This window comes from Ipomoea triloba, chromosome 3, assembly GCF_003576645.1.
Source record: "Ipomoea triloba cultivar NCNSP0323 chromosome 3, ASM357664v1".
Lineage (NCBI taxonomy): Eukaryota > Viridiplantae > Streptophyta > Magnoliopsida > Solanales > Convolvulaceae > Ipomoea > Ipomoea triloba.
Genome location: NC_044918.1, coordinates 6,824,822 through 6,833,981, shown reverse-complemented (window position 1 = coordinate 6,833,981; position 9,160 = coordinate 6,824,822). Strand labels below are relative to the sequence as shown.

Here is a 9,160-nt window from a genome sequence, read left to right as displayed (position 1 = left end):
TTTTTTTTTTTTTTTTTTTTTTTTTGCAAGCCTTCTTCTTCTAGTTAAACAACTTAGCAGCATAAATGTTATATATTGACTTGCATGTTGGCTTAGCCTTTGGGCTATTGACCACAAAGGTTTGAAGACACAGAACTATATAATAATATAGACTAGCACAGCCATTCAATAACGTTTTAATTTTTTTTGGGTGTGAAGAGAAACTCACAACTATTACTCAATGATGTGTAATAGATAAACCATGTTCTTGTATGATATGATGACCCACAAATCGTACCTGAGAAATAAATTTCACTAGGAAGATCACGAACACAGGCTCAACCGAGAGCTCGAGATGATGCTGATAAGAATCGAACTCATGATCTTTAGGTACGAGAGTCACATAACATATCAATTTGCAGTAATGAGGGAAACTTGGAGCTACTACTTGAGGGTAAATCCTGCTTTGTGACTTTACTTGGCCACAAGGAAGTAAACCAACCTAAGGCTGTGTTTGGAATATCAGAAAATGATTTTTGAAAATCAATTTCCAGGTTTCCCATGTTTGGCTACACCTAGAAAAACGATTTCTGTTGACAAGGGAAAATAAGCCCAGAATGGCGAAAAATGACTTTCGCCCAAAAAATCGAAAAGTCATTTTCCTCCAACGGAAAATTTGACTGGACCATCACTGGCTTTGGTTTCCGGCGAAAACCATGCCAAAGCCCTGCTCTGGTTTCCCTGCGGAAACCAATATAATACCAGACCACTGCTCTAGTTTCCGGAGTGGAAACCGGGGGTTTCCTTAAAAATATATTTTTAATAATATTATTAAATATTTTAATATTTTAAATATAATAATAAAAATATATAATTATTCAATTCTACTGATTTTCCAGAAAATGAACCAAAATACAAAAAGAAAGTTTTCGAAAATACATCAAAACACTGAAAATAAAACTATTTTCCAGAAAACATTTTTTTAAAATCATTTTAATTTCCTGCTTTCCAAACTGACCCTAAGTTAATTGTTCATACCTAATTGGCTCAAACCAATAAGGCTAATAGTATAGGTCACTCTTGCTTAGTAATTGAACGTGCTTGTAAACTTGTAGTTGTTAAACCAACCGTCTAACCAACTTGGTTGGGATTGCCCCTATATATAACACTGCACATCAATTTTGATTCTCCAAAGAGTTGTCTTATCTAGACCTAACAATAATAAAATTTTATTAGATTAATCAAAATCTAAAATAACTACTAATGACAAGTGTCGTAACATCGAAATCGATTAGAGTCAGTCTGTAATGCCATTTTAGATAACGAAAGCACATTAATGGATTAGACCATTGCTGTAACGTAGCGGTTAACCACAAACTACCGTAACGGATCGGAAGAAGATTTATGTCGATGTAACGGATAATCATAGACACGACATCTCAGACTCCGGATGGGATTCACGTGTCCACGCACGTTATTGCTTAGGATGTTCTTTCTCGTCGTTGTCATCGTCGTCGAAATAAAGCATGGTTGGGAGTTTGGAGCCATCGCATTATCCTGTGTGTTTCAGTATTTTTGGAGTATAAGATTTTGCTTCTTTAAAGTCGTGGTCCCCAAACGTGGCTTTATCCACGTTACTATTATATTCAGTGTCGTTATGCTGGAAGCTACCGAGTAAATTGGTTTGCTATAATACTGCCACCCACGCATTATCGCATCTGTATTCTCCAGAAAATTTTAAGGAAAAGCGCGACGAGATAGGAGGCGCAATTTAGTTTATGATTGGGTTTTGTCGTCAGTTAGTTACCGGCCATTTATGCAAGCAAGCAACAGGTGCATCGTTGGCTGGGAAGGGGTCGCTATTGTTTGTGGATGTATGTGCTCAATCAATGGTGTGGTGGTGCCACGCCATGACATGCCGTACCAAAACCACCTCATTTTTACCGACTGCTACACTCAATCATGTTCAGATTCAGCCCATGGCCCAATCATAATATTTGGTATATTACAGATCCGCATTCGCACCGGCAAATTATTGCGTGTGGACCATGGGTGCGTGAAATATAACAAAAAGTACAATTTTAAATATATCAAAAGTACAATATTCATGTACTGAATGTACATTATATAAAATAATGTACTTCAGTACTCAAATAATATACTTTCTCTGAATATAATATTTATTTTTAATATACTAGAATCACATTATTTGATAGTATGGTTCACACAATATTGATAGATTCCTCCTTCCTAGAAGCAAGCTTTGATTAACGGAAAAACTCACTTGTGGTGCTCAGACAAATTTCACAATTACTATTAGAAGAAAACCCACAAAATGCAACTCGTGGCGTTATGAGTGAAGCCCGCTTAGCTGATTGATTTAAATAAAAAAGACAAATAAATAGCTCTTACGAAGAGTTGAGTTTGGAATTTTATAGTTCTAATTGTCCGAACAACTTGTCTGGATTGTATCTATAATCTATTAACTAAATGTACATACTAACTGAAACTCTGAAAGTACATCTAGTTAAAGTACATTATATGTTAATTGTATATATAAAATATGAATCAGGATCCATAATGCTTATGATGGACTTAGATGCATGATATAATGATTCCACTTGTTATACTATGGACCATGGTTCACTTGGCATGGACACCATGATATAAAATTCATTTTTAAAATTTTAGTATATTGATGTTTCATTTTTACTATATTGAATGCTACTTTTTTTTTTTTTGTGTATAATGTTCGTTTTTAAGTGTACTATATAAAAATGAACTTTATGAATAATAGAAATAAATAGAATGAATATCCATGTTTGATATTGCGGTGTGGACCATTGTTCACAATATAATTTGCCATAGTTGATTGTTTTGAGTTTGTTATTAGTGATGTAATGAAATAAGGCCCATCACAATGTCAGCCCAATTTAAAATTTCTTTAGGCTGGGCCCATGACCCATTACGATTAATCCGGAGGGCGGGAGTGCGGGCAAAGAAAAAAGGAGGGAGCGACGACGAATCGCACCCGAGAAGCTGAGCAGCAGCAGTAACCATTAAAGCGCTTCAGGTAAGCTTTGCATGATTTCAAACTCGTAATTTCATGTCAATGTAAATAATTAACTGCATTTACTTTGAGATTAACCTTCGCATTTCTTCGATTATATTTTTACACACTTGTAGTGTCGTTATAGAGCTAGGGATGAGAAGTGTGCATTGAATCCTGTATTATATATTGTGGCTGAATATTTCAAACTTTTTCCGTTGTAATTACTGGTATTACTTCGTGATTTCGTGTATTTTAGATGTATACTAACCAGAAGAAATGTCAAGAGTTGGCCAGTTCCTCGTCTTTTTACAGCAAGATATATTCAGAAGTAAGTGGAATTATAATCAGTATAAGGGCTTAGATGCATTGTAAATTACGCTATTCGGTATTAATGTAGTAATTATATCCCTATTCAGATTTTGTATGGTCGAAATGTACATTTTCAGTATTGTTGAATATCTATTAAAGCATAATCTTCATAGCTAGATAGCCATGGTTTTGTACTACAGGGCCCTGAATAAAAGTTCTCTAATCATTTGGCTTACAGGTAGAAGAGATAGGGTGGAGGCATCTTGTTAGGTTGGGGGAAGATTTGACATCTCTTAGTTTTCGAATAATGTAAGGATTTCTTGGTTCTTGTCAGCATCTGCCAATAGTTAGTCAGTAGAAGGAAAGAAAGATTCTTTCTGCATCATAAAGTAGCTACTTGCTTCTACATTTCTTATCTCCTTTGGATTTATGTGTCCCTTTTGTATTGGATAAATGGAACCCAACTATACAAGAATTTGTGATTTGTATAATTCTATTTTCTATATAATGATGTGCTGCTAGATATTTGGCATCATCAAAGAGTCAAATATTGATATTATGCTGAGATAAGTTTGTGTCTGTATAAAATACGAAGTATCCCATTGAATATGGTACTCCATAATACATAGCTATCACATTCTGTTTTTCGTGTAGGAATGGTGACCATGGGGTAGAGTCAAACTTGCAGTATTGGAGAATGCCAAACTGATGCTAAAAAGAAAAATTGAAGTGTTAGAATGCAATATATTGTTTCTCTCTAGCAGTTTTGAGTATAAAATAATGTCTTAGAATAAAAAGTGATCCAAAGAAACTATGCTGATGGAGTAATATAATTAATTTTTGAAAATAGGCAGGTGCTATACAGGAGTATATAACTTCATGGAATGCACACTTAATTTTGGTGGTTGGTTTTCTACAGAGACAAGAAGGGAAGAACACATACTATAATGATAGAATTGGATAAAGCCTATCCAAAATCTCCACCCTCAATATCGGCGGTTGGTTTTCTTATAATATTCTAATTTCTGGCACTTGAATCTGCATTTGGTAATAATCCAATATTAACATTATTTCCCAGGATGTGCCATGCATCTTCAATTTGCAATGGTCGGCAAACTCAACACTAAAAGATGTTCTGAAGCAGTTTAGACAGGTACTTTCCCTCCAATTATACATTTTTTTATTTTCTCTTGAAAGTTTTAATTGTTATCATTTTCTATTAATAATGCATTCAGCATCTGGATAAGCTTCAACCCTTCTGGTCTACAATGGATGAAATTGACGGCTCTCTTCGGGTTTTTGATCCTAAACATCCACGGCTTGCTACATCATATCGCCAAATAGATATAGGTATATATATTTTAAAACATGGAGGCTTAAAAAGATGAAGTCACTTATAGCTATTCCACATCTTACTAACTTTGCTTCTTTTTGTAGGTAATGATTGCTATATCATCTTGTCTATAGATCCGGATGACCCAAAAGCCCTGCCAGAGTAATTTTTCTCTCAAAAATTTCTTTACTGCATTGGTGTGGTGCAAAATATATAGAATTGAATTTTGGATTGCTGGTAGGTGCCACTTTATTGGTTCAGATTCAGAGGTGAACATACTGCATGGAATGTGGAGGAGAAATTGCCAAAGATGGTATATAAGTTTATTCATAAGTCCATTCTGGTTTCTGAGTATCATTTGTTTCATGTCTGTTATGCATATTTTAATAAAATTGATGATATTTGAAGTTCATGAATTAGTTCCATCAACTGGAGTTGAACTTTTGAATAGGAATAAAGACAAACCATTTGCTGAAAATCTCGTCAGTTTGTTGAAAATTCAATTACCTGGCCCTCCTGATGAACAGAAGAGTGAACAGCAGTCTGAATGTGGAATTTGTTATGCACCATATCTCCCAATTGGTAACTATACATTTCCTAATTTTTATTAGCTTGTCATCATATCTATTATTGACTTAATGATGTCAACATAGATGATGAGCTTGGCACTAAGAGTGGGAGTGGAACTGATTATACATGTGAAAATAACAACTGCAGTAAAGCCTTCCACAGTATTTGCCTTGCAGATTGGCTGCGTTCCATCACAACAACAAGGCAGTATGTTCCCTCTTCTTATGTTTCTGTAGTTTTACAGCTATGACCATAATTTTTCTGCTCAGTATGAATGAGTACTATGACCTGTGTCTCTTGGAGGGAGAATTGATAAATGATCCTCAAAAGAATACCTAGTAGATTGTGCTATGATAACTTGTAGTGAATAAGGAAAACATTTGTGGCCATTTTGCTAGAACTTTGCAATGTCACTGTCCAATATTATCTTTTTTTTTGTATGGCTTAAACCGGAACTTTCTTGTTGATTTGCTGTATCATTATTTGCTAGCATGTGCTTGAACCTTTATTGCATTCTTCTTTTAGACATGTCTAAAATTAGAACATACAGTTCAAATCTGTTTTTTAGACTATTACCTTTCTTGTACAGTATCTATGCCATTCCCATTACTTTTTTAGTTTTTTTTTTTTTTTTTCTTTTTTGGGTGGGTGGGGGGTGGGGGTGAAGTTGTTATATATTCCATGTGTTATATACTCCGTATTACTTTTACAGTTTTACTCTTGGATATCTCACTTGCATTAGATGTGTTACCCTTTCATAAATCGCAGGGCTGAATCATTTCCTTTCCATATTTGTTTTTCAGTTCATTTGATGTTCTATTTGGGAATTGTCCCTACTGCTCAGATCCTATTGCAGTCAAAATCAATACCAAGAAGTAAAACAGCCTGGCATTTTTTTGTGACCCCATCAAAATTAGCATAGCCGATTCTTCAGCTGGCTCCTCACAAGTCACAACATTCAAAGTGGATATATTAAAACAAGGTAAGATCAAATTCATTGGGAGGTAAAATTTTAGAACTGTCTGCCTTGATATATGTAGTTCCTACATTGTGTCTCCTTTCCCCATAATAATAATAAGAAGAAGAAAAAGTTCACAATGATTTTACTTGTTTGGGGCCATTCTTCAGTTTCCCCTTTCCTCATATTTATCTGAGATGATTTCATGGGTCGGTCGTCTATTGGTAATTAACCAGAAAGTACTGAGAAACAGCATATTTAATTTAGTATATGGTGTGTTTTGTCAAGTATTGTCAGTTGATAAGTATAATGTTCATATGATTTGTCTGGACAGAACATTGTATTTCACTTTCGATTAACTAATTATTATTATTACGTAGTATTATTTTATTTGGCTAGCGTTAGTCATGACAAGTTGCTGCTTTCACTTGCCATTAATTACTTGTTATTGTACTAGTAGTAGTGACTTGTATATTCCCATTTGAATATTTTAAAAATATCACAATTTTGAAATTTTAAACATTCTAGATTTTTAGCCAATTGGTAAATAAAAAATCTTGATGGAATAATATGGGACACATCACACATCTTCAGTCAGATTTATTAGAAGACTAGAAACTAATAAAGTCGTTCGTTTACCCTTGTATTTTTCCTGATTCCATTCTATTCTATTCTATTATATATGTGTATATTATAGTAATAATAATAATAGAGTATAAAACATATATATATTGTTTACGTATGGGACCAATAATTTTCTGAATATCTTGGTCTATAACTATTATCTAGTCAGCATTTTGATTTTTGATAAGAAGTGTGTTTCCTTGTGTTGAGGAATGAGAAACAAGAGGTTGGTGATTGACTATACCCAACTCGTGTGAAGTGCACATAAAAAAATTTACCAGAATAGACGAGCACGTGGCAGCACCACTTACGTAAATTCCATCGTTTTCATAAACCATCATGTAAAAAAGAAGCATTATTGGCTTATACAGTGTACACATAACAATGATAACATCAAATCAAACACAACAATAAAAATGACATTTCTCTGCCCACTAATCGCTTGCCTGGCAGGAGGCAGCCCCATACGCTTTTAATTAGTCTTTATGGATACTATTAAGATAGATAGATATATGAACACAACCACAAAAAAAAATGATAGAAACTTGGTTTTTTTTTTGTTCTTATTCCCATCCTACCCCCCTCCCATTTTCCACAACTTAGTAAGTGTACCGTAACTTATAGGGGCAGTCTGCAATTGAAATACGAAACGTCGACAAATATACAAAGAAAGTACAATAATAGAAAAGATGTAAGGGCTCCAGTAGACGGAAAGATGATCACCGACCGTATCGGAAATGTATATGTGTATATATGCTTGCTTACGTTGGATGATGGATCATATCCCGTCCCTACACTCTGGTGGGGGCACCGGGTATCTTGCTTTGTCGGTGCAATAGTCATAAACCATGTGGTTCATACGTACCCAACGGTAACGCCTGGCTTCATCGGCGCTTAACTGCTGGTACGCCGCCCCTTCCCACCAGTTCTTGGGATTCGACGAACATCCCGTCGGCCCCGGCACCGGACATCCTTCAATGTCGAAATCTTTGTAGTAAGCATTGAACGGAGCTTTGCTCCAGTCAATCTTCTCCAACCCGCCCCTTGTCGCCCAGTCGTCGGCTTCCCACAACGTGGAGTAAATCACCATGGGTTGGTACTTCAGGTACGGCAACCCTTTTGCTTCGTTGTTCTTGAATACTCTGATCGGGATTTCATCCACGTAGAATCTGCCATGTGTTGGTGCACGTACAATTCAATTAAACAAACACACAGGCCAGGTGATCTAATGATCCAAGAAGTGAATATAATTACTTACACGCAATGGCAATGGTTCCACATGATTGTGTAAGTGTGGTAATCAAGAGAAGGGTCAAACCACAGATTGATTCTTTCTTCCCTGTCGCCCTTTCCATGGACATACACGTTAGTTTGAACGGTATAAGGTTGTCCCGACCGATTTCCCAAGAACTCAAAGTCCAACTCGTCTCGCACGTTGCCTGTGTCCGAGTTCAACTGTATGTCCATGCACAACATCCATCATTATTCTTTATATTATTTACGCAATCGATCATATAATTAAAAATATACTGTCGGCGACTCACATAAAAGGCGGTGACGGTTCCGGCGGAGTCACCGGGAACCAGCTTGATCTTCATGCTGAAACGTCCGTTGAGGTATTTGTATCTGGAACCGAACCCACTTCCTGAAATTCAATTCCCAGCCCAGTTATATATATATATATATATATATATATATATATATGATCACAGAAAGAAACAAACATTATGAGACGTAGTACGTACAATATAGACATACCTGAGCTCTGGTCGAGAACAAGCTGGATGGCTCGGCCGCCTTCGGCTTGCTTGACGTGATAGTCGGCATAGAAGACTTTGAAGTCCTGAAGAAACGTGGCCGGTCGTGCACTGACTGATAAGGAAAAAGCCAGTGCGTACAACGTAAATACGAGAACTGAGTTTCTTAGACTAGTTGTCGTCATGGTTGGATCTTTAATTTGTTAGTGTAGGATGGATGATACGATCGAGCTGAGAACTGAGAAAAAACAATGATGGGGTACGGTATTTATAACTACACGTAGGAGAGAGAGAGATGGGAGTAGTACGTGATGAATTCCAATGGCAAAATCCATCAAAGCTACTGCTTTCCATACAGCTAAGGAAAAGCTAGCTATCCTTCAATGGACCCCTTCAATGCCCCATTGCTAACCACATTTTTAACATTGTATTGCACAATTACACCATTTCAACATCACTCCGTTCCGTTTCACCTATCAAATTAAATCATTCATATTACCTTCAAGTTTTGGTGTCTATATCAAACTTATTATTTAAAATGGAAATAGTTGAGTAGAGTCAAAATATTATATTGGGTG

At 35.9% G+C, this 9,160-nt stretch overlaps 2 protein-coding genes across 4 annotated transcripts; one reads left to right on the top strand and one right to left on the bottom strand.

Moving 5' to 3' along the window:
* Positions 1-1,524: 1,524 nt before the first annotated feature.
* LOC116012540 (E3 ubiquitin-protein ligase FANCL) lies at positions 1,525-6,615 on the top strand. Of its 3 annotated transcripts, XM_031252098.1 has the most exons (12): positions 1,525-2,031; positions 2,928-3,052; positions 3,288-3,359; positions 3,579-3,649; positions 4,260-4,338; positions 4,419-4,493; positions 4,576-4,690; positions 4,778-4,835; positions 4,915-4,986; positions 5,125-5,255; positions 5,327-5,450; positions 6,047-6,615. In XM_031252098.1, the coding sequence occupies exons 3-12, from the start codon at positions 3,288-3,290 to the stop codon at positions 6,120-6,122; spliced, it is 873 nt and encodes a 290-aa protein (XP_031107958.1). In that variant the 5' UTR covers positions 1,525-2,031; positions 2,928-3,052; the 3' UTR covers positions 6,123-6,615. The 3 variants fall into 3 exon arrangements, with proteins under 3 accessions (XP_031107958.1, XP_031107959.1, XP_031107960.1); XM_031252099.1 differs by lacking the exons at positions 1,525-2,031; positions 2,928-3,052 and adding an exon at positions 3,995-4,071 and having other exon boundaries at positions 3,295-3,359; XM_031252100.1 differs by lacking the exons at positions 1,525-2,031; positions 2,928-3,052; positions 3,288-3,359; positions 3,579-3,649 and adding an exon at positions 3,908-3,951.
* Positions 6,616-7,132: 517 nt separating this feature from the next.
* Positions 7,133-8,832, bottom strand: LOC116013545 (probable xyloglucan endotransglucosylase/hydrolase protein 6). The gene is made up of 4 exons (XM_031253363.1): positions 8,584-8,832; positions 8,370-8,470; positions 8,084-8,280; positions 7,133-7,994 (listed from the first exon to the last, which is right to left on the bottom strand). The coding sequence occupies exons 1-4, from the start codon at positions 8,765-8,767 to the stop codon at positions 7,604-7,606; spliced, it is 873 nt and encodes a 290-aa protein (XP_031109223.1). The 5' UTR covers positions 8,768-8,832; the 3' UTR covers positions 7,133-7,603.
* Positions 8,833-9,160: the final 328 nt, after the last annotated feature.

Bases quoted from the DNA above. Each gene is read 5' to 3' on its own strand.
- LOC116012540 (XM_031252098.1), top strand. From the start codon at position 3,288: ATGTATACTAACCAGAAGAAATGTCAAGAGTTGGCCAGTTCCTCGTCT. The intron at 3,650-4,259 runs GTAAGGATTTCT...GGTTTTCTACAG, and splicing joins TCTCTTAGTTTTCGAATAAT to AGACAAGAAGGGAAGAACAC. The intron at 4,836-4,914 runs GTAATTTTTCTC...GATTGCTGGTAG, and splicing joins GACCCAAAAGCCCTGCCAGA to GTGCCACTTTATTGGTTCAG.
- LOC116013545 (XM_031253363.1), bottom strand. From the start codon at position 8,767: ATGACGACAACTAGTCTAAGAAACTCAGTTCTCGTATTTACGTTGTAC. The intron at 8,281-8,369 runs GTGAGTCGCCGA...ATGGACATACAG, and splicing joins GAACCGTCACCGCCTTTTAT to TTGAACTCGGACACAGGCAA. The intron at 7,995-8,083 runs GTAAGTAATTAT...AACACATGGCAG, and splicing joins TGGAACCATTGCCATTGCGT to ATTCTACGTGGATGAAATCC.